This window comes from Mesoplodon densirostris, chromosome 3 (genome assembly GCF_025265405.1).
Source record: "Mesoplodon densirostris isolate mMesDen1 chromosome 3, mMesDen1 primary haplotype, whole genome shotgun sequence".
NCBI classification, from domain to species: domain Eukaryota; kingdom Metazoa; phylum Chordata; class Mammalia; order Artiodactyla; family Ziphiidae; genus Mesoplodon; species Mesoplodon densirostris.
The window spans coordinates 71,142,441-71,168,163 of NC_082663.1; the positions used below are offsets into that span (position 1 = coordinate 71,142,441).

The following is a 25,723-nucleotide window of genomic DNA, read 5'->3' on the forward strand; positions in this document are numbered from 1 at the left end:
TAAAAGAATGGAGACCTGTTCAAAGCAATTGGCAAGGATGCATAGCATTGGGCTAGGCAGTAGGATAGACCACAGGTTGAATCTGCAGTATACCTTTGTAGTAACTAGAAAACAATATAAATCAGTATGTAATTGGTGTTGGACTACATTAAATATTGGCCTTTAGATGCTAAAGAATTTTCAAAAAGGGGGAAGGACATAATTCCGCAAATTAGAGTAGTGAATCTGACCTGGAACCTCAGGCATAATACCTATGGTGTGTGAGCACTTAGAAAATATCAGTAATAAGCCAGAGCTGGTGATTACCTACCAGTCCAATGTCCTACTTTCAGAGGCTGATGATGGTGTTGCATACCATTTTCTTGTTTAGCATACTATAATATAGTGGTTCTTAAACTTAAATGTGCAAATCTTGGAGGGCGCATTAAAACACAGATTACTGCATTTTCTGATTCAGAGGGTCTAGGGTTGGATGGGGTCCAAGAATTTGCATTTCTAACAAGTTCCTAGGATATTGCTGATCTGAGACCACTCTTGGGATTAGTCAGTCCATCTTCACTCTCCCAGGTAGTATACTGCATAAGAGGTGAGCAGAATGAAGGAGTCCTTAGGATTACTGGTAATCACATTGTCACTGATTTGGCAAATAGCGTTACGGAAATAGACATTTCTAAAGGAAAATGTCTTGTGTGCACCTTGCCACCTTGTTTACTGGTCTTTTCCTTCTTCCCTTGGCCTCTATTTCAGACCCTTCCCATTCTTAATGTGCTTCTTGTTGACTATCCTTAGCAGAGAAAATATTGATCTCAAAGATCAATATTTAATGGTATTTAATGTGGGATTCCTCCTGGGAGAATGCAAAATATAAGAATAATATATGAATCCAAAAGGGCAAATCAGATACTGGAATTTCAAAAAATGGGAACGATTCCTCCACCTATGTTTATACATATTCCAGTAGAAAAGACAAAACAAAAACCATTCTCTTCGGCTATATTGAGTGAAATATATTAAGAGTGAAATTTCAGTTTATTGATAATTTTTGAAACCATACATAATTGTAACTGACACTTTGGGACCTTCTTGACATCTGCCAGTTGAAAGTGCTCTGTGCATTCACATGTACATCGTGGAGTACGCCCTGCCGTGCTTTGCACACAAACGAGGACAAAAGCGCGTTGATTAGTGATGTCTGGGGCACCTCTCCTCTCCACACCTTATTAGCTACCCAACAGACTTGCAATGGCAAGGTAGTGTGTGTGAAAAAGAGAAAGAAAAAGAGAAAGGGAATAGAGGGGGAGAGTGGGAGAAGAAAACAAAACGTGTACGGTGGTAGAAATCTGACTTCAAACAACCACTATTTCTACTAAAATTCTTAGCCCTCCCCATATGCCCCCCCATTATCCATTTCGCTTTCTTTGAGTTTCAGAACCCAGTTTTAAAAATTTCATTTTATTTTTTAGCTTGTAAGAGTCATACAGCAATTTATACTATGAAAAGAAAACGGGGGCTTCCCTCGTGGCGCAGTGGTTGAGAGTCCGCCTGCCGATGCAGGGGACACGGGTTCGTGCCCCGGTCCGGGAAGATCCCACATGCTGCGGAGCGGCTGGGCGTGTGAGCCATGGCCGCTGAGCTTGCGCTTCCGGAGCCTGTGCTCCGCAACGGGAGAGGCCACAACAGTGAGAGGCCCGCATACCGCAAAAAAAAAAAAAAGAAAAAAGAAAACGGAAACAGTAACAGTACGGTCTCGACCTTCCAAGCGGGCCGCCCCCTCCAACCCCCCACCTCCGAGGGCCTTGAATGTCTGGTTTCTGCGCCGCCGGCCACGGGTGTTTGTTTTACCGGTCAGGAAGCAAGGAATTGGCTTCGCGGCATCTTCCTTTTCCTCTCCCCGGTATTCCCTCTTCAACCCCTCCTTGTCTCTCCCGTCTCTCCTGTTTTCACCCCGCTGAGCGGCTGCGTGCTCTGGACCCACTCCTCCCCTCCTCCGCCTCACCGGCCCTTCAAACAAAGCCCAGGGAGGCCGGCGCGCTAGAGATGCGGCCGCGCCGCCACGCGCTCCAACCGGAGCGGGACAGCGAGCGCGGCCGCGCACCGCGCGTCCCCGCCGCTTCCTTCCCTCCCGACTCTTCCTTTTCCTTCTCCAGGCCCAGCCCCTCAACCCCCGCGCCGGGAAGGCGCCTGCGCAGAAGCTGCCCTCTCCCTCCTCCTCCCTCGCCCTTCCTTCCCTCTGCTCCTCCTCCCGTGCCCCGCCTTCCTTTCTCTCTCGTCGATTTCACTGAGCGTTCCAGGTTGCGAGCAGTTCAGTCCGTTTCCCCACTACCCCGCCCCCCTTCCTCTTTTCTCCCCACCCCTCGCGTCTCAGCCCCGTGGAGGATGAAGCGGCTGCAGTGGCCCCAGCCCCAGCAGCGGCACCGGCGGTGGCTGCGGTGGGGGTGGCCGGAACTGGGGTGGTGAAGAAGCGGTGGCGGCGGCGGCCGTGGCGGTGGCCGAAGCCGCTTCCCCTGTGCTTCCCTTCCTCTTGAGTGCAGCCAGGAAGTTTTTCGCTTCTGTGCATGTGTGTGTGCGTGAGTGTGGGTGTGTAAGGTGAAGATTTGGGCGGCGTTTGTGCAGGCGTTGGGTTTTTTGCCCACTTCTCTTCCCGTAACCCGGGTAGCTCCCGAGCCTGGGCTGTGGCCCGAAGAGGGGGCGCGGCGGCGGGCTCTCTCCTTTTGTTGTTGTTTCCTCCGCCTGGGGAGCTGAAGAGGGGACGCGCCTGGGTGGGGCGGCTCGGAGCCCGGGCCTGGTGGCCCCCGGGGCTCCCGGGCGGGCAGGGTAGGGCAGAGTAGAGCGGGCTTCAACATGATGGCGGCCGAGGCCGGCAGTGAGGAGGGCGGCCCGGTCACCGCCGGGGCAGCAGGAGGCGGCGGGGCCGCGGGCTCCAGTGCCTATCCAGCAGTGTGCCGGGTGAAGATACCCGCCGCCCTGTCTGTGGCAGCCGCCCCCTTTCCTGGGCTGGCGGAGGCTGGAGTGGCCGGGACTCTGGGTGGCGGAGCCACTTTGGGGTCAGGGTTCCTGGGACCCGGGTCTGTGGCGGGGGCACTGGGGGGAGCCGGACTGTCAGGGGGAGGTGCTGCTGCTGGCGTGGCTGGTGCTGCCGCCGCCGGACCTGGCGGGGAGATGGCTCTCACCAAGGGGACCACTTCGTTGCCTGCTGAGACCTTCGGGGCAGGCGGCGGATTCCCTCCTTTGCCGCCTCCTCCTCAGCTGCCCCCTTTGGGCGCGGGCCTGGGAACAGTGGACGAAGGTGACTCTCTGGATGGACCAGAATACGAGGAGGAAGAGGTGGCCATCCCGCTGACCGCTCCGCCAACTAACCAGTAAGTCAAAACCGGTGTTTTGGGGGAAGCTGACTCCTGGAAAGAAGTGGGAAAACATGCCTCGTTCTTTCAGCTGTTACTCGTTGTGAAAAGTTTTGAAGCTTATGGTTCTGTGCATAGGGATTTAATTTGATCACTCATCTTCCCTACAGGCACACTCCCTGGCGGCTTGGTATATTTACTGCTCCTCTGGGAAGATGTAAAGTTTTAAAGATGGGAAGCATGGGAAAATGTGTATCCAGTGAGAACCGGATATAGTTCTGCCCCTTCCAAATTGAGGTGGCGTCCTGGGATTCAGCTGAGCTTGCAGCTACCAAGGCAGTCGTAGTCTATATTAACCTGGTTGTGTTCCCTGTTGAAGCTAGATGACCAGTGAGAAGCTTGGAATACAAGCATTTAAATGAGTATTGTGTTAATATCATTCGAAACATGCATTGGTCAGAATGCTTTGTTTTTGTTGCACTGAAAATCCCAGCTTCTGCCTGTTGAAAGCATTGAGATGCAGAGAAGTCTTTGGATCACTTTTGAAAACGTGGGTCAGCGAGAAAGGAAAGGAGTTCTGTTAATTACAGGTGTGGTTAAGGGCTCATACTCCAACAATATTTGTAACTTGTGCCGTAGAATTCCCATTTATTAATATTAGTGTAATTCTTCTATAAGTTGAAGCTTTCTAAGCACAATATTGGAGCAAAACAAAATTAATAGTGTGCTTCCCTTCAACACTTTGTTGGTGGCAAATACAGTATTCTATTTGAAAATTAATTTTGACAGTCTGCTGCGGAATATATATGACAAATGACTTTTCTATATATAGTACCTCCCCCTTGTTCTCTTCATAAGTGAACTAAGGTATGTATTTGTAAAGCTGGACCTTGATGAGAGGAAAATGTTGATAAGAAGAGGTAATAGTAGGTAAAACTTGCTTTATAGATCCCTCATATCTGTCTTAATTTTCCTTTAGAATGTTGACAACCTTGGTGAGTATCAGAAGAAGAAAGATTTGGTTTCTGTGTTGACAATCACTCTAGACAATTCCAGGTTTTTTTGTTTTTTCGTGGGTTTTTTTTTTCGTTGTTTTTTTTTTTTTTTTGATAATCTTCTTTGGAAGATTTAAAAAGGACTTAACGAATTAGGACATTTTTGACTTAGGCTACATCTTTTGATGGAAAAGTAAAGTTAGTCTTACTTAGGTCAGCCATGGTATAGGGGTGTTGTATTCCTTTTATATTATTCATTGTGAGTTCAATTTTTTGGTCTGATTTTATACCAACTTATCGTTTCACATCTGTGTATTGCAGACTTTTCTGAAGGTGTTCTGAGAGTGTTAAAAATTTAAAATATACTGCACTGTTTAAACACCTTCAAGCCTTTTTGAAAAAATCACTTAAGTATTAAGGTTCCTGTGGTTACGATAAAGTGCAACTTTTCATTACGAACGAATATAGTCTTATGCCAGTTATTAACTAAATTGAATTAGGCATATTTAGTATATTGCAGTTTTAAATATTTTTAAAGATAGAATTTATTTTGTAGAGCAGTTTTAGCTTCACGGCAGAATTGAGCAGAAAACACGTAGTGTTCCCATTAAATATTTAATAATAAACATGAGTGAGTATATAGGAAAAATTATGTTTCTGAGAAGTCCATTTGAGATTTTCATCATTATTGTTTGTATTTGGGAATAAAAATATTATTTGTGTGACTGTCTATATGAGAATTGTACCTGTTCTAAAAGGTATCCTCCATTTCTAGTATGTTTTTTAAATTTGCCACTGAGAAGTACAAATTTCCCTCTTTTCTTTATCTTAGATATCAACCCAAAGTCACTGGAGGCAATACAGTGTAGTGGTTAAGCGTGCAAATTCTGAAGTTAGACAAGATTTGGGTTGGAATCCTGACTCTGCTACTTACTAGCTGTGTGATCTTGGAAAGGTCAGTTTCCCCATCTGTAAAATGGGGACAATAATGGTGTCTCCCTCATACGGTCGTGTTTTTTTTTTTTTTTTTTTTTTGCGGTGCGCGGGCCAATCACTGTTGTGACCTCTCCCGTTGCGGAGCACAGACGCGCAGGCTCAGCGGCCATGGCTCACGGGCCCAGCCGCTCCTCGGCATGTGGGATCTTCCCAGACCAGGGCACGAACCCATGTCCCCTGCATCAGCAGGCGGACTCTCAACCACTGCGCCACCAGGGAAGCCCCATATGGTCGTTTTTAAGGTTAATGAGAACCCCCTGAACATATTCAGCACAGTACCTGGCACATAGTAAGTGTTCAATAAATTAGTAGTCTCCCCAAATAATAATATGTAATTTTATTGTCATTAAATTGCCTACTAATTCTATTGCTATAGGAACTCCCTTACTAATAACTATTTGAGAGAATGTTTTGAACTCTGAAGGCCTGTCTACCATGATTGATTATATCAAAAAGTTTATTTTAAATTCATAAAGCTTCTAGCAGGCTAAGCAGGTTTAGAGATGGAATTCAAGTGTTTTCTATAAATTCCTATTTTTAAATAAAAGGAAAAGCCTTAACGACTTTGTTAAATTATGTCAAATCTTTCATAAAAGTATTGAAGAAATGCTTTTGGACTAATATATGATTACTAGTGACTGGTCACCTTAGTTGTTGATAGCATGATATTAAGGAGGTTCAGGTCATAGGATCGAGTCCACGGTGGTTTGTTAGATAGACCAGGGTTCCCTGGTCATGGAGTTCAACCATGTGTCCAGCTGGTTCAGTGCTGTTGGTCACAAGAGAGTCAAGTGACAATATGTAGACAGACCAGTGCAAATATAATAACACTATTAGTATTTTGTACCTTGTCTTTCTGTGTGCATGGTGAGTCATTAGTCTCATGTTTATTACTGAGCATTTTCATTAGTTGGGTTAAGGCCAGAAAAGTTTGTATAACTTTAACTATTACATGTATTTGAATATTCTTTTTTTTTTTTTTTTGCAAATTTTGAGGAAAAAATTGTAAAAAGAAAAAAAATTCTCCCCATATATTTTTATGCTATAAAAGGTTCTGTATCTAAAACTGCTAACAAAGTTTTTTTTCAATACAGGTACTCCCTGTATTGTTATGTAGCTGCTTTTCATGGTCCTTGTTATTTCTTTCTCTTTTCCCCAGGGGTGAGCGGTGATAGGAAAGGAGAATAGTTCCCTTAGTCCACCATCAATTATGTATAGACTATGAGCCTGCAGTAGCAGGAGGCTCTTGGGCTGAATACAACTGACACATATATATTGCTTGCTCGTAGTGTATTTGGAGCATTTAGTGATTACTTGCCACCATTTAAGAATAGGAAAACTTCATGTTTAAGATAAGAAGTCTCGATTTCTAGCATCACTTGAGAACTCAGAGGAGTTGGCTTTACCTGGTTGCTGTTCCTGCTTAAGAATAGATTTCTAGAGCTGAGTAGTGATTGCCCCATTTAGGTGAATTCTGAGCTCTACAGTTAACTGTGTTTTCTACCAGGCCTGTTTTGCCTTTGATGTTATTTGCCTGGCATCTGGCTTAACTAGATCTTACCCTGGACCTAAAACGCAGGCTTTCTCAAGCCTGAAAGTTGAAGAAAAAAGAAATAAGGAATGTAAATAATACCTTTCTTTTCCTTAAGAATCATCTTACTGTTTCTACAAAAATAAAATCATTCTTAAGTCAAATAATTGTTAAATGTTAGTACTAAGTCATGTAGCATTCATTAACTTTGTCACCGATTGCATTGTAACTCTGGGTGAGTCATTATTTCTTAATAAAAATGGGGGTGAGAATTGAAGAGATTCGTTATGGACAAAGTGGTTTCTGACCAGGACCAGATATTTTTGCTATATGAGTAGTAGAGCAATGTAGTAGGAGCTTAATTTAAGGGATACAACAATGAGTAAGATACCCCTTTTCTTAATGAGTCTCTCTTCCTGGAGAGTTTTAGATCTAGTAGAAAGTTAAGTAACCAATTACTGTCATTCAGGTTAGCTTAAGATAAATATCATGAGTGAAGTATGAGCAAAGGGTCATGGGGGTTAAAAGAATAAAGTATTTATATAATTAGGATCAGTAAAGTCTTAGAGGAAAAGTAGCAGGTATGTTTTCAATGCTGCTTAATTTATTCTGAACAAGAGGTACTTGGTTCCTATGCCCTTTGCCTAAAGATTCTGTCAGGTAAAAAAATTACAAATTAATGAGTATAAACTTTTGACCTTTAGTGAGGAGTCTGTCCTACTGAACTCTTAATTATTTACCTGTGGCCTGGGGTAGGTTGAAGGGGGTGCCTATAGTTACTGAGAATACACAGCACTACCAAAGACTTGAATTGGTCTGGATCATTGATTAGCCACTCTAGGGAAACCAGGCAAACATTATTGACAGAGCCAAAAAAAAAAAAAAAGACCCAAAAGCCAAAACAACAGCAACAAAAAAACCTGACAGGGCTAAGTTAGGAAGAAGAAGGGGAAAATAAAGAGGTCTTTTGGTTGCTTTGCTCCCTATCTCTTTACTAGCCATTAGGGAAATGAGGGAATGCCTTTAAGAGCAGCTCAAATACTCCAAACAGTACCTCGGTCGGGGCAGGTGATGGAACTTAGAGTGATTATTGTCAGGTATTACTGATGACATTTCTTGGTTGCTTACTACCTAACAGGAACTGTTCTAATTGGTTTACATGTGTTCTTGTAGTTGCCTATTGCTTCACTCCAAAACTTAGTTGCTGAAACATTTATTTGCTCTTGATTATAAAATTTGGGCAGGGCTTGTTGGGGACTGCTCCATGTTTCACCTTTTGGCTATAATGTCCAAGGTATCTTTTTAACTCATAAGTCTGGTACCTCAGCTGGGATGGCTGGAACAGCTGGTGGATAGCTGGGCATCTGTGTGTGTATGTGTGTATCTGTATCCATGTCTCCCCCAACCCCAACCTCTCCATTTCATTAGCTTGAACTTCTCCACAGCATGGCAGATGTGTTCCATGAGGGAGCATTCCCAGAGGATAGGCCTCACCATGCCAACACTTATTAAGCCTCTCTGTTCTTCATGTTTGCTAACGTTCCAATGGCCAATGCTAATCACGTGAGTCAGTCTAGATTTAGTGTGGGAGTGGGCTATAAAAGGGCACCAATACTAGAAGGTGAGATTTCTTGGGGGCATCAGAGTAACTGCCTACTGCATATATTATTCATTTACAAGCAAATATTAGATAATATTAGAATACTAGTGGTTAGGGAGAGCGTGGGAGAAAGGGCAAGTACTTTGAAGTTTTTCCCTTAGGGTCTACATGGTAAATTGTCTTTCATCGAATGGTCCAAACATCCCCACAATATATTTTGCTTCTGACCACCATTATCTTAATTTTAAACAAAAGGTACTGAATATGGATGTTGGTTATGGCTCATTGTTTGAATATGCCAATGAATGTATGGTAGGTGTGTTATCTTGAAATCACCTGCAGTACATTTCAGTTGTGGGCTAAATAAAAAATAGTTGTTATCAGGTAAAATTTCTGGATAACTTCTCCATATGTCTAATCACATCTCAATGGGATTTGGAGTATGCTTTTAGGTGTTCCAGTGATTACATGATTTTGTGAGTAAAACAGTGAACATTGTGGGGGACAGAAAGAAATATAAAAGAAAGTACAATGTAGCTGGACAATAAGGCATTAATGATATAGAAATAAGATGATAAAATTAATCTACGGACACATGGTACTAATTTTTCAAGTTAGAGGATAGTTTTGGAAGAGTTGAAAGAATGAGAGTGTATGAAAGTGATTTTGAAATTTTATACTGTAATTCTTTTACTAAAGTTTTATAGAAAGTTTTATTAGCTTTTGTAGCATCAGTATTTGATGTTATAGTAGTCCCCCCTTATCCACGTCTTCACTTTCCACGATTTCAGTTGCTCTCGGTTGACCATGGCTTAAAAATATTAAGCGGAAAATTCCAGAAATAAGCAATTTATGAGTTTTAAGAATTGTACACCTTTCAGAGTAGTGTGATGAAATCCTGCTCCATCCCACCCAGGCATGAATCATACCTTTGTCCAACGTATCCTGCCATCACTTAGTGGTCCTACCTTGGTCGTCAGATTGACTGTTTGCACTATCACAGTGCTTGTGTTCAAGTAAGCCTTATTTTACTTAATAATGGCCCCAAAGCGGAAGAGTAGTGATGTTGGCAATTCGGATATTCCAGAGAAGCTAAGTGCTTACTTTAAGTGAAAAGGTGAAAGTTTCCTACTTAATAGGGGATGAAAAAAATCATATGCAGAGATTACTAAGATCTACAGTAAGAACGAATCTTCTATCTGTGAAATTGTGAAGGAAAAAGAAATTCATGATAGTTTTGCTGTTGCACCTCAAACTGCAAAAGTTATGACCACAGTGTGTGATAGTGCTTAGTTGAGATGGAAAAGGCGTTACATTTTACAGAAAGATATTTTGAGAGAGACTACATTCGTGTAATGTTTATTACAGTATATCGTTATAATTGTTCTATTTTATTATAGAACATATAATAAATGTTATTGTTATTGTTGTTAATCTCTTACTGTGCCTAATTTATAAATAGGTATCTATATATGGGGAAAATAGAGTATGTATGGGATTCGGTACTAATTTGAGGTTTCAGGCATGTCTGGGAGTCTTGGAATGTATCCCCTGAGGATAAGAGAAGACTACTGTGTAATCAGGAGAGTGATATGCATAGATACATAGTATTTCAGTGAAAGAGGAAACTCTTTCATTGACCATTGCAGAAGCAGACTCTGATAGAGTGGCTTGCTTAATGTCAAAGAGCTAGGTGGATCTGGGAGAGAATCCAGTTCCCATGATTTTTCAGATATGTTTAGATTTGAGTAATATTTAATTAATTTTTGTGGGGGAGGAAGTGGAAAGGCAGAGGCCCATTACTGAGTATCATTTACTATATTCTAGGCACTTTACATAGGTTATCTCATTTAATTCTCATAACTATACAGTGAGAATAGATATTATCCACATTTTGTTTTTGTTGAGAAAACTGGTAGAACTGGAATTCTAATGCAAATACTCTACTTGTTCCATTCCAGTGCATATAATACACACATATATACGTGCACCCATACAAAACTTAATATACTCCAGGACTGGCTAGTCATTGGGTGTTGGACTGAATTATATCTCTCCAAAATTCATAGGTTGAAGCCCTAACCCCCGTGTGACGGTGTATGGAGTTAGGACCTTTAAGGTGGTAATTAAGGTTAAATGAGGTCATAAAGGTGGATCCATAATTCTATAGGACTGGTGTTCTCATATGAAGAGGAGGAGACAAATGGGAGCACATGTGAACAGAGAAAAGGCCATATGAGTTCACAGTGAGAAGGTAGCTATCTATATGTAAGCCAAGGAGAGATGCCTCACTTAGAAACCAGCTCTGTTGGCACCTTAATCTTGGACTCAGCCTCCAGAACTGTGAGAAAATAAATTTCTGTTGTTTAAGCCATCTAGTATATGGAATTTTGTTTTGATATCCTGAGTTGACTGATACACTGTGTAAACCTGCATCTTTAAAAATGGCTTTGGAGGACTTGGAGCAGATTAAATGCTCATTTACTACTTGAGAAACAGGGTCTTCATTCTTTTATTTCCTGTTTTTCACCGTAGGAAAGAAAAACTTTCCTTATACTTTAGCTTCATTCTTCATGAGTTCGTGACTTAACATATCCTCTTTTGGCTATACTTGTGTTGAAAGTTGGAAAGCATTTAAATGCATGTCTGATTATTATAGTGTAAAAAGATCCTACACAAGACCGTGGGTGGTAGCTGTAGAAAACCTATGGGTGAGACATTACTCCAGCAGATTTTCTGTATTCACTCTGTGTTCATTGTTGTAACATTCAGTGTTACTTTTAAAATTCTTTTCTCTTATGTATCTGTCTCTAGCTAAGGGAAAGGCCTAGAGATATCCCTCTCAATTCTTTTAAGTCTTCTTTGTAGGTATAGCCCACTACACTGGGTCCACAGTTAAGATACTTGTATGATAGTAGAACCATACTTCTCTTCCATCCATGTCTATCTACCTAAATATTGAGTTATCTCTCAGATTTTCCAATTAAACTTCTTATTTTGAGGTAATTGTAGATTCATATTTAGTTGTAAGAAATAATACAGAGATGTTTCCTTCCCCTATTTTTCCAGATATATGGCAATATCTCGTGATTTCACAACTAGGAATCAATTTCATTGATATAGTTCATTTATTCAGATTTCACCAGTTCTACATACACTGTGTGTGTATGTGTGTGTGTGTGTGTGTGTGTGTGGTGTTTATTTAAATCTATGCAGTTTTTTTGTTTGTTTGTTTTTGCGGTACACGGGCCTCTCACTGCTGTGGCCTCTCCTGTTGCGGAGCACAGGCTCCGGACGCGCAGGCTCACCGGCCATGGCTCACGGGCCCAGCCGCTCCGTGGCATGTGGAATCCGCCCGGACCGGGGCCCGAACCCGCGTCCCCTGCATCGGCAGGCGGACTCTCAACCACTGTGCCACCAGGGAAGCCCAAATCTATGCAGTTTTATCACATGGGTAGATTTGTGTAATCATCACCACAGTAAAGATACAGAACAATTTCATTACTCCCAGGATCCCTTGTGTTTGCCTTTTATAACTAGACCCACCTTTCTCCATCTTTAACCCCTGGCAACTACTAATCTGTTCTTCATTTTGTCATTTCCAAAAGATTATATAAATGGACTCATACAGCTTGTAACCTTTTTTTCTTTTTTTGTCAACATCTTTACTGGAGTATAATTGCTTTACATTGTTGTTAGTTGCCGCTGTATAACAAAGTGAATCAGCTGTACGTATACATATATCCCCACATCCCCTCCCTGTTGTGTCTCCCTCCCACCCTCCCTATCCACCCCTCTAGGTGGTCACAAAGCACTGAGCTGATCTCCCTGTGCTATGCAGCTGCTTCCCACTAGCTATCTATTTTACATTTGGTAGTGTATATATGTCCATGCCACTCTCTCACTTCATCCCAGCTTACCCTTCCCCCTCCCCGTGTCCTCAAGTCTATTCTCTATGTGTGCGTCTTTATTCCTGTCCTGCCCCTAGGTGCTTCAGAACCATTTTTTTTTTTTTTTAGATTCCATACATACATGTGTTAGCGTACAGTATTTGTTTTTCTTTTTCTGACTGACTTCACTCTGTGTGACAGTCTCTAGGTCCATCCACCTCACTACAAATAATTCAATTTCATTTCTTTTTTATGGCTGAGTAATATTCCATTGTATATATGTGCCACATCTTCTTTATCCATTCATCTGTCAATGGAGACTTAGGTTGCTTCCATGTCCTGGCTATTATAAATAGTTCATACAGCATGTAACCTTTTGGAATAGCATTTGTCACTGAACACAGTTCCCTCAAGATTTATTCAAGTTGTTGCTTGTATCAATACTTTGTACCTTTTTGTTGCTGAGTAGTATTCCATGGTATGGATATACTACAGTTTGTTTAATCATTCACTCATCAGAGAACATTTGGATAATTTCCAGTTTTAGATATTATGAAAAAAAGCTGCTATGAACCTTTGTGTTTATGTTTTTGTGTGAACATAAGTTTTCATTTCCGTCAGATAAATGTCCAGGAGTGCAACTGCTGGATCGTGTGGTAATTGCATATTGAGTTTTATAAGAAACTGCCGATCTGTTTTCTAGAGTAGCTGTATCCTTTTACATTCTCACTAACAATTCATGAGTGATCCTGATTCCCTATGTCCTCACTACTAACCATTTTTTATTTTAGCAATTCTCATTGCCTAGTGATCACTAGATGCCTAGTGATATCTCATTGTGGTTTTGATATGCATTTTTCCTAACGATTGATGATATTGAAACTCTATGTGCTAATTTGCTATCTGTATATCCTCTTGTGTGAAATGTCTGTTCATCTCTTTTGCCCATTTTCCAATAAGATTGTTTGTTTATTATTGAGTTTTAAGAGTTCTTTATGTATTCTAAATATTAGTCCTTTATCTGATAATGTGGTTTGCAAATATTTTCTCCTATTCTGTAGCTTGTCTTTTTCTCCTTTTAACAGGGTCTTTCACAGAGCAAAAGTTTTTAATTTTTATGAGGCTTAAGTTATTAATATTTTCTTCTATAGGTTGTGCTTTTAGAGGCAAGTCTAAGAACTCTTTGCCTAGCCTGGATCACAAAGATTTTCTCCTATGATTGTTTCCAAATGTTTTGTATTTTTATGTTTTACAGTTAAGTCCATGATCCATTTTGATTTCTTTTTTATAAAAGGTATGGTTTAGATTGAGGTTCATATTTTTGCCCAGGAATATCCGATTACTCTAACGCCATTTGTTGAAAAGGCAAATATCTTTCTTCCATTGAATTGCTTTTGCACTTCCATAAAAAATTAATTGGGCATATATGTGTGGGTTTACTTCTGGGTTCTTTTTTTTTTTTCTTTTTGCGGTATGTGGGCCTCTCACTGCTGTGGCCTCTCCCGTTGCGGAGCACAGGCTCCGGATGCGCAGGCCCAGCGGCCATGGCTCACGGGCCCAGCCGCTCCGCGGCATATGGGATCCTCCCAGACCGGGGCACGAACCCGCATCCCCTGCATCGGCAGGCGGACTCTTAACCACTTGCGCCACCAGGGAGGCCCTACTTCTGGGTTCTTTATTGTATTCTGTTGGTCTGTATGTCTCCATTTGCTGATATCACACCTTGATAACCATAGCTACGTAGTAAGCCTTACTATTGGGTAGAGTGATTCCCTTTTCATTATGTTTTTAGCTATTCTAAGACATGTCTTTATGCATAAATTTTAGAACAAGCTTGTCCATGTCTACAAAAACTTTGTTGAAATTTCATAGGAATTGCATTAAACCTATAGATCAGTTTTGGGAGAACTGACATCTTTACTATATTGACATGGTATGTTTCCATTTATTTAGTTCTTCTTTGATTGCTTTAATCAGCATTTTGTAATTTTTAGTATATCAATCCTGTATGCCTATTGTTTAATTTGTACTTATTTTTGTTTTGTTTTGTTTTGGAGCAATTTTGTAAATGTTATTATGTTTTTAAGTTTCCACATGTTTCTTGTTAGTATATAGAAATGCTGATTGATTTTTGTATGTTGGTCTTATATCTTGTGACCTTGCTAAACTTATCTTTTAGTTCTAAGAGACTTTTTACAGATTCCTTGGGATTTTCTACATAGACAATCATGTCTACTGCAAATAGGGGCCGTTTTTTTCTGTCTTTCTGATCTGTATGACTTTTATTTCTTTTTCTTGTCATATTGCAGTGGCTAGAACTTATGGTACTGTATTGAATGAGAGTGGTGAGAGCAGACATCCTTGCTTTGTTCCTTGTCTTAGGTGGAAAGCATTTAAATGTGTTTTACCATTAAATATGATGTTAACTGTAGCTGTTTTGGGGGGAGAGTGGATAGATACTCTTTATCAAGTTGAGGTTAATCACCTCTCTTCCTAGTTTACTGTGAGTTTTTACCATGAATGGGTGCTGGATATTTTCAAATTCTTTCTTCTTGGTCAATTTATAGGATCATATGATATTTTCCTTAGCATGTTGAGATGGTAGCTTACACTGATTTTTTTAATGTTGAACCAGCCTTGCATACCTGGAATAAATCTCAGTAGGTTATAGTGTATAATGTTTTTCAAGAATTGCTGAAACTCATGTTTTTGATGTGTTGAGAGTGTTTGTGTCTAAGTTCATGAGAGATATTGGTCTGTAGTTTTCTTGTGATATCTTTGTCTTGTTTCACTATTTGAATAATACTGGCCTCATAGTACGGGGTAGGACATGTTCCCTACTCTTCTGTTCTTTGGAAGAGTTTGTGAAGTATTGGTATTAATATTTGGTAGAATTCTCTAGTGAAAACATCTCAGTCTGGGATTTATTTTTTTTTGGAGATTTAAAATTATGAATTCATTTTAAATAGTTATATGGTTATACATCTTATTTATATTATTTTGGTTGGATTTTGGTAGTAAGTGGGTTCATTTCTTCTAATTTGTCTAACATAGCAGAATAAACTTGTTTGCATTATTACCTAGTTACCCTTTTGATGGCTGTAGAATAGTTAGTGATATTCTCTTTTATTCTTGATACTTGAATTTGTGTCTTAACTCTGTTTTGTTTTGTCAGTCTTGTTAAGGCGTTAGCATTTCTATTAATTTTTTCAAAGTGTTAGCTTTTTGTTTCATTGATTTTTTTTCTTTATGGCCTTGTTTTCAATTTCATTGATTTTTGCTCTTATTTTTATTGTTCTTTTTTTCTGATTGCTTTGCATTTATTTTGTTCTTGTTTTTCTAGTTTCTTGAGGAAGGAATTTAAGATTATTGATTTGAGACTTTCCCTGTTTCCTAGAGTAAGCATTTAATGCTATACTTTTCCCTCTTAACACTTCTTTAGCCATAGTCTGCATCTTTTGATATGTTGCCTTTTCATTTTCACTCAGTTCTGTTTCTTTTTTTAACTTTACATTGAGACTTATGTTTTGACTCATGAATTATTTGAAGTGTGTTGTTTCATTTCCAAGTGTTTTAAGATTTACCAGTTGTCTTTCTGTTATTGATTTTTCATTAGAATCCATTATGGTCAGAGAACATACCCTTATGATTTCAGTACTTTTAAATTTGTTGAAGTTTTTTTTATAGTCTGGGATTTGGATATGGTCTATCTTGGTGAATGTTCCATGGATGCTTGAAAAAAATGTGTATTTGGCTGTTCTTTGGTGGAATGTTCTATATATGTCAATTAGATTCTTCTGTTTGATTGTTTTGTTTAGAACTTTTAAATCTTTCCTCATTTTCTGTTTAGTATTTCTGTGAGTTTCTGAGATAGGAGTCTTAAAATTCCCACTATAATTTTGAATTTATGTATTTTTTCTTTCAGCTCTATCAGTTTTTGCTTCATGTATTTTGGAGCTCTGTTGTTTGGGTGTACACATTTAGGATTGTTAAGTATTTCTGGTGGATAGATCCTTTTATCATTATTTAATGTCTCTAGCAATTTTGTCTCATCTCTAGCAATTGTCTTTGCTCTAAAGTCTATCTAATATTAATATAGCAACTCCTGCTTTTATTTTGTTTACATGTACATTTTTACATCATTTTACTTTCAATGTGTCTTATTTTAAGTGATCTAATTATAGAGAGCTTATAGTTGGGTCTTTTTTTTTTAGTTCATGCTGTTAATCTGTCTTTACTTGGTGTATTAAATATTTATGTTTACAGTAATTATTGATATTTTAGGGTTTAAGTCTGCCATTTTACTTTTTGTTTTCTGCTTGTTCTCTTTCTCAATTCTCTTTTTCTCTTTTCTTGCTTTCCTATGGGTTACTCAAACATTTGTTAGGATTTCATCCTGACGTATTTATAGTGTTTTTTCAATATATCACTTTGTAGATACTAGAATAACATATGTAATTTACCACAGTCTATGGGTATAAGCATTTTATCAATTCAAGTGAAGTGGGGAAACTATTCTTCCACTTAGATCCCTTTACCTTCCCACTTTGTAAATATTGTTCTCTTGACTATTTCTTCTACATACATTGGACAGCTTTTCAGATGGTGTTAATATTTTTGTTATTGTGGTAAAATATACATGACATAAAACTTATTTTAATCATTTTTAGGTGTATAGTTCTGTGGTATAAAGTACATTCACATTGTTGTTCAACCATTATCACCATCTTTCTCCAGAACTTTTCCATCTTCCCCAGCTAAAACTGTACCCATTATACACTAACTTTCCAATCCCCTTTTCCTCAGCCCCTGGCAACCACCATTTTACTTTCTGTTTCTATGAATTTGACTACTCTAGGTACCTCACATAAATGGAATCATAGAATATTTTCCTTTTGTAACTGACTTGTTTCACTTAGCATGTCTTCAAGGTTCATCTGTGTTGTAGCATTTGTCAGAACTTGTTTCTAAAGTCTGAATACCATTCTAGCCTTATCGCACATTTTGTTTATCCATTTATCTGTTTGTGGGCGCTTGGGTTGCTTCCACTTTTTGGATATTGTGAATAATGCTGCTTGAACATAGTGTATAAATATCTGTTTTAGTCACTGCTTTCATTTTGGGAATAGGAATTTTTGGGTCATAGGGTATTTCTGTGTTTAAGTTTTTGAGGAATTGCCATATCATTTTCGATAGCAGCTATACCATTTTATAGTCTCATTAGCAATGTATGAGGGTTCTAACTGCTCCATATCCTCACCATCACTTGTATTTTCATTTTTTTTTTCTTTGTTTGTTTTTTGGATTTTTTTGGAGATGAAATAGCTATCCTGATGGGCGTGAAATGGTTTCTCATTGTGGTTTTGACTTGCATTTTCCTAATGAATAGTGATATTGAGCATCTTTTCATGTACTTATTGTCCTCTTTTCTATCTTCGTTGTAGAAATGTCTCTTTTCAAGTCCTTTGCCCATTTTAAAATCAGGTTTGTTTTTGTTAAGTTGTAGGAGTTCTTTATATATTCTGGATATCAGTCCCTTTGCAGGTAAATTGTTTGCAAATATTTTCTCCTGTTCTAAGGGATTGCTTTTTCACTCTTTTGATAGTGTCTTTTGATATGCAGAGGTTTTTAATTTTGATGAACTCCAGTTTTTTATGCTTGTATAATTTTTATTCCATTCATCTGTTATGGTTTTAAAACCTCTTGAGTAGAAAGGTAGTCTATTGCATTTACCCATATTTTTGCTTTTCGCATTGTGCTTTCTTCTTTCCTGATGTTCCAAGAGTCCTTGTTTTATCAACTGAAGAACTTCCATAGGCATTCTTGAAGGATACATCTGGTAGTGACAGTTTCTTTTAGTTTTCCTTTGTCTGCTGTGTCTTTATTTCCCCTTCATTCCTGAAAGATAATTTTGTCAGATACAGAATTCATGGTTAACAGTTCTTTTCTTTAAGCACTTGAAAAATTTTTTGTTACTTTCTTCTGACCTTTGTGGTTTCAGATTAGAAAACTGCTGTCATTTGAGTTGGTGTTCCCTATAGGTAATGTGTCCTTTCGATGTGGTTGCTTTCAGGTTTTTCTTTGTCTTTGGTTTCAGATATGTATGTGAAGGTGTAACTTCTGTGGGTTTACCTGTTTGTGGTTTGCTCACTTTAATCTGTAGCTTTACATCTTTCTCCAAATTTGGAAGTTTTCAACCATTTGTTGAATACTCTTCAACTCTACTCTTTTTCTCTTCTTTTCATGGGGCTCAAAATGATATGGATCTAGATCTTTCATTATTGCCCCATCCATCTACGAGACCTTGTTGTTTTCAGTGATTTTTCTCTTTTTTGTTCATATTGGGTAAATTCTGTTGATCTGTCCTCAAGTTCACTTATTCTGTTCTCCATAATTCCTACTATTGAGCCCATCTAATAAGTTTTTGGTTTTCTTTCTCATTGTAGTTTTCAGCTCTGTAATTTCTTTTTGTTTTTTTTTTATAATTTCTATTTCTTGGGTTGAATTTTGTCTGTTTCAAGAGAATTTGTAATTGATTGATGGAAAATTTTTATGATGGCTGCTTTACAATCTTTGTCATATAATTCCAATGTCTGATTCATATCAGTGTTGGCATCTGTTAATTGTCTTTTTCTCATTCAAGTAGTGATTTTTTTGGTTCTTAGCATGATGGATGATTTTTGATTGTATGTTGGACATTTTGTCTTCCATATAATGTTTTGAAAATCAGTTTGTTCCGTAAGTATGATTTTTTTTTTTTAAAGTTGGCTGCACTGGGTCTTAGTTGCAGCACGCAGGATCATTTTTCTGTTACGGCATGTGGGCTGTTTAGTTGCAGCATGTGGGCTCTATTAGTTGCGGCATGCAGGATCTAGTTCCCTGACCAGGGATTGAACCTGGGCCCCGTGCATTGGGAGCACAGAGTCTTAGCCACTGGAACCCCACCAGGGAACTCCCCCCCATAAGTATGATTAATATATATTTACTGTAGAAAATTTGGGGACTGTTGAGAAATACAAAGAAAAAAATCACTTTTCTATTGCCAAAGATAGTTCCTGTTATGAATAATACATAACATTTATCTGAAAGGAAATATGTACAGGTATGCTTTGGAGGTATTATATTGCAAGTTCCATTTCAGACTACCACAGTAAAGTGAACATCACAATAAAGCAAGTCACAGGAATTTTTTTGATATGCTATTAAATTAATTTTAATTTATCCATATTAAAATTATGTTTATGGTGGTGGGATGAATTGGGAGATTGGGATTGACATATATACACTAATATGTTTAAAATAGATAACTAATAAGAACCTGCTGTATAAAAAATAAAGTAAAATTCAAAAAAAAGGTACAGAAAATTATATATGAATTCAGAGAATACATGTGATCATTAAAAAAAATTATGTTTACACTGAACTATAGTGTCTGTTAAGAGTACAACAGCATTATGTCTAAAAAATGCACATACCTTAATTAAAAAATACTTTATTGCTAAAAAATAATTAACCATTATCTGAACCTTTAGCAAGTCATAGTAGTAACATCAAAGATCACTGATTACAGATCACCATAACAAATCAGTAATAATGAAAAACTTTGAAATATTGTGAGAATTACCAAAATGTGACACAGAGACACAAAGTGAGCAAATGCTGTTGGAAAGATGGACTTGCTCCATGCAGGGTTACCACAAACCGTCAATATGTAAAAAAACAATTATTTGCAAAGGACAATAAAGTAAAGCACAATAAAATGAGATATGCCTGTGTATATCCCCATCCCCTCAAATATAATTGTAGCTAACACTTTCACAGATGAGGAAATTGAGGTAAGGAGAGTTTTAGGTAACTTTCCCAGATCACAAAACTACCAAATGATTCAAACGCAAACTTTTGATTCCTGGGTTTATGTGTTTAACCACTGTGGTACAGTCTCTCTTGTTCTGTTTTTTTTCTTTCTCCCCCCGTACCACTTCAGAAAAATTGTTTCAATAGGAGAATGAACTTACTTTGCGAGGGATAATCAATAGGTTAACAGCCCTCTAAAAGGCATTTTGAATAGTGTTTATTTTAAGTAGTTCAATATATATGTCTATAGATACTTGAATGTGTTTATATACATATATATACACATATGTGTGTGTGTGTGTGTGTGTGTGTGTGTGTATATACACACATGCATTTTGGAAGATTATCTTAGGTAATAGAGAAAGGAGTTTTGATACCTCTTGTTAGGCATCCACTTGGGAATATTTAAATAAATGAATACCTCCTTCCATTTGAATGGGAAGCAATAACAGGCTTTTTTTTCTTTTTACAGGCTTTTATGTTCCTTGAAAAGAAAGTTGTGTTTTTGTTTTTGTTTTAAGTAAATCATTGTTAGCTTCCTTACTCATTTATTTTTTTTAAAGTTTATTTATTTATTTATTTATTTATTTATGGCTGTGTTGGCTCTTCGTTTCTGTGTGAGGGCTTTCTCTAGTTGCGGCAAGCGGGGGCCACTCCTCATCGCGGTGCACGGGCCTCTCACTATCGCGGCCTCTCGTTGCGGAGCACAGGCTCCAGACGCGCAGGCTCAGTATTTGTGGCTCACGGGGCTAGTTGCTCCGCGGCATGTGGGATCTTCCCAGACCAGGGCTCGAACCCCTGTCCCCTGCATTGGCAGGCAGATTCTCAACCACTGTGCCACCAGGGAAGCCCCTTACTCATTTATTGAGGAACAAATTGTGTAGAAATTCTTCCATGCATTATTTCACTTAGGTGACTATAAGGTCACCCATCACATGTATGTAGTGAGCTTGGTTGTTTATCCATATCAGCGAGTTTTAGGGTAGCTGTCTAAGAATGGATTTAGGGGAAATTCCTAATTATTGGGTTAAATAGTGACTGTACGAGGGCTTAGGAATAACTCACTACCTTTTAGTTTCTACGTAAGAAAACTAATCCAGTTATCTAAAGTGCAATTGCTACTTTATGTATTTACTTATGGGACACAGCAATGGTAGGATGATGGTAAGAGAAATTAAATATCAAGAGAAATTAAATCTTCAGCAATTCTTTGGAATCCTATTAGAATTCTCTACATTTGTCATTTCTGGCAACTAAAGATAAGTTAACGATGTGGTTTGATGTTTGCTTTTAGTCATTACATAAATTTGACTTTTCATGGAATTCAGGAAAAAGGAACACACTGACAGGGGCTGTATCCTCTAGTTAATAGTATAATTCATGAATATTATCCTCAGAATATTTTCATCATGAAACCATTTTTGAAATAATTATAAAAGTGAATAGCATTTAAAATACCTAATCATTTTATTTGACACTGTTTTTTAGGGACCTATTCTGTGTAATTTGATAAAATAACATTTATCACTATAGAGTCAGAAATCATACAAAGTCTTAGAGTTCTGTGGAGAAATAGTACAATACGTTTTAATAAATTAGTATTAACTTTCATGGAAATAATATTATTTGCCTAGTGCACAGGGCCTGTGAATGAGTACAGTGGATGAGAGGTTGAAATGCAATAGCTAGCAGACATATCTTGATATGTTGTAAATGCCATGGTAAGGAAGGAGTCTGAGCATTGTCCTGTAGGCATGTGGAATCCATAGAATGCAATCTTTTTCTACTTTTCAAAACTTTTTTTTTTAAGATTGCAGTCAATTTGTCCTTTTCTCCTTTCCCACTTCAATGTAATCATTTACTGTGATGGTTCTTTTCTACTTCCTAAATTGTTTTGGAATCTAACTTTTTAAAAATCTCCTGTGGCTTCAAACCCTCATTTTCTCTTTCCTTCTGTTGGGGCAATCATTAATTTTTCCCTGTCCCTGATCTCTCTCTTTGCCAATTAATAATTCATTTTGCAGTGGTTTTCAAAATTTTCTAATTTCATCCAAGTAAAAATTAAGAAATTTATTGTACATTGTGACAAAACTTGGGTGTGCGTAAATACAAAAAAACCCCCAAAATTGCATGAAAAATACCCTTTTTAATGACTACTTCTGATACATTTTGCTGTCTTTTTTTTTTTAACTCTGTTCTATTCTACTTAAAACAAAAACAAAAACATATTGGTGGAGAGTAACTAAATTGAATTTGAGACTCCCAGCAGTTTTCAAAACTGCTTTATATTACTGCCAGCATGATTTTTTAAATACAGACTTTATTGTACACTCTCTTGAGACCTTTCCGTGAGTCTCCATTGTCTAAGTGAGTAGTGGCTTTCAAACCTAATTTTGACCGTGACTCACCAAAAGAAATAGATTTTACATTTGTGACCCATTGCACACATATAAACAAACATATATAACAGAAACAAAGTTTAATGAAACAGTACTTACTCTTATTACCTGGGATACACTCTATTTATTGTTCTTTTCTATTTCACTTCATTAGAAAAAAGAGAACAAAACTGATTGTGACCTACTAAATTGATTTCTTGACCCAATGGCTTGAGACCTGCAGGTTGAGATAAGAAAATTAAAGCTTTATTATGACATATAATGCCATTTTACACTGTTCTCCAATATTTAATTTTTAATCAATACTATGCTGTTTATTCCTTAAACTTGCCATGGTATTTTCTATTACTCCATTTACTATTCTGTCTGGGGTGCCCTCTCTCTTCCTTGATTGTGTGACAAACTTTGTTCATTCTTCTGAATTTAGCTGAGACGTTACTGAAGGTGGTGGAGAATGACAAAAATAAAAGCTTCTCAAGAAATGATGACAGGGATCTCATCAATCAAACTCGGGGAGAAATGTTTTCTTAGAGAAGTAAACCACAATATCTCAAATTAATGTGGTGACTTAAAGATGCTTTCTGTTTAGAAAGATCTGACAGTAACAAGTTGGTGGTATTGACATATTTAAAGAATGGGGATTATAGCAAGTGACATAGTCATATTGGACTCATAGAAAATGGAGCCTTATTCAGGGTAAGTGTGTCAGTGATCATCTAAGTTCAAGGCAGTGGGAGCCGAAGGATGAAACCTCTTTGTTTCTGGTGCAGTTTTTTTTTTTTTAATTTTTTAAAAAATGTTTTCATTCTATATATGAATTATATATATCCTTTGTGCAGATTTCGTGCTCAGTAAGCAACCTCCCCCTACAATTTTTTAAGTTGAAAAATCTGCAGAAAAGTTATAAGAAAAGTGTACCGAGTAACTATATATCCTTTACCTTGACAATTTGCCACATTTCGTTTAGCCTTTTACCTTTATACATCCACATATTGTATATTATTTTTACTAAACTGTGAGTTACTTGCAGAGATAATGTCCCTTTCCTCTTAAATACCTTATCTTATATATCCTAAGAATAAGGGCAATAGCTCACATAGTCAACTATAATGAATTAAACACTAACATAGTATTCATATTCAGATATCTTCAGTTATTCCTGTAATGTCCTATATATCTGTTTTTTTTGTTTGTTTAATTCCATTTAATTGCTATATCTCTTTAGTCTCCTTTAACCTAGAACAGTCCCATCAACTTCTTTTCCTTCCATGATATTGACCTTTTTTAAGAGTCTAGGACAGTTGTTTTGTAGGATATATCTCTATTTGTATTTGTCTGATTGCTTCCTCATAATTAGATTCAGGTTAACCATTCTTGGCAGGAATACTCCATTGGTTCTTGGTACATCATGTCCAGGGCATATGATGTCAGTTGTCTTATTGATGATGTATATAAGTTTGAACTTGGTTTAGGTAGATTCTACCATATTTTGCTATTAAAAGGTAATTAATAAATAATAAGTACCCAGGGGTTTTAGTATTCATTGATGATTTTTACCTGAATCAGTTATTACTCTGTTGTAATGGTATGGTAAAATGGTGATTATTATTTTTTCCTATTTATCATTCCTTTGAAATTTATTAGTTAGCATTCTTCATTACACAACCTTATAATTATAATTTGGCTTCCCACTTAACAGGCTTTCAGGGGGAAAGTAAGCTGGGAAAAGATGTGTGAAGACATTTTTTGTTGTTGTTAATAGAAAAATTGTTATTTTGGTTTCTGTATTAGTCACTTGTGAGCTTTGTTAGGATGGATCAACAGCCTCGAATCCAGTCTACTGTTGAAACTTGACTAATTTGAATTTGAGTAACAGATGCTACTCTGAGTCTCTTGGCAGCTAGCACCTTACCCTTTTGTTTCAGTGTTTTACAGTGATATTTTCAAAATAATAAGGGCTGGGAGGATGCATATCAGAAAAGATGTTGGATTTAATATTAAAGGTGATGGGTAATTAACAGGAATGCTATTTGGATATTAGAAAATAGTAAATGCTTGTAGATAGGCTTAAAGGAGTATTTTTTTTTCCAACTCAGTTTTTTTTAAGTGAATAAACTTTATTATTTTTTTACAGTAATTTAAAGTTCAAGGAAAAATTGAACAAAAAGTACAGAGAGTTATTATATATCCCCTGTCCCCACACATGTACAACTTCCCCCACTATCAGCATCCCATACCACACTGGTACATTTGTTACACTCGATGAACCTACATTGACACATCCTTATCACTCAAAGTTCATGGTTTACATTAGGATTCACTGTTGGTGTTGTACATTTTATGGTTTTTGACAAATGTAAATGACGTGTGTCCACCACTGTAGTAACACAGGGAATAATTTCATTGCTTGTTCTGTCTGTTCATCCCTCCCCAACCCCCCTCAATCCTTGGCAATCTTTCATACTATCTCCATAGTTTTGCCTTTTCTGGAAGGTCATATAGTTGGAATCCTACAGTATGTAGCCTTTTCATCTTGGTTTTGTATACTTAGTAATATGTATTTAAGGTTCCTGTATGTCTTTTCATTGCTTGGTAGCTCATCTCTTTTTAGTGCTGAATATTTTTGCATTGTCTGGATATACTTCATTTTATTTATCCCTTCACCTACTGAAGGACATCTGGGTTGCTTCCATGTTTTGGCAGTTACCAATAAAGCTACTATAAACATCCGTGGGCAGGTTTTTGTATGGACATAAGTTTTCAATTCATTTGACTAAATACCAAAGAGCGTAATTGCTGGGTTATGTGGTAAAGGGTATGTTTAGTTTTTGGAAACCCTGAACCTGCCCTCCAAAGTGGCTGTACCATTTTGCATTCCCACTATCAGTGAATGAAAGTTCCTGTTACTCCCCATTCAGGCCAGCATTTGTGTTGTCAACATTCTAGATTTTGGCCATTCTAATAGTTGTCAGTCCTTTGGTAAATGTCTTTTGCAAATATTTTCTCTTACTCTGTGGCTTGCCTTTTCATTCTGTTGACATTGTCTTTCACAGGTCAGATATTTTGAATTTTAATGAAGTTTAGCTTACCTATTATTTTAATGCCTTTGGTGTTGTA

At 37.8% G+C, this 25,723-nt stretch overlaps 1 protein-coding gene across 1 annotated transcript in view; it reads left to right on the forward strand.

Annotated features, from left to right (window-relative positions):
• Nucleotides 1–2,290: 2,290 nt before the first annotated feature.
• RASA1 (RAS p21 protein activator 1) overlaps nt 2,291–25,723 on the forward strand; it is a 110,202-nt gene continuing 86,769 nt past the window's right edge. The window contains exon 1 of the mRNA XM_060093133.1: nt 2,291–3,359. Within this exon, the coding sequence (XP_059949116.1) occupies nt 2,842–3,359 (518 nt within the window). The 5' untranslated portion in view covers nt 2,291–2,841. The remainder of the gene's footprint in view (nt 3,360–25,723) is intronic.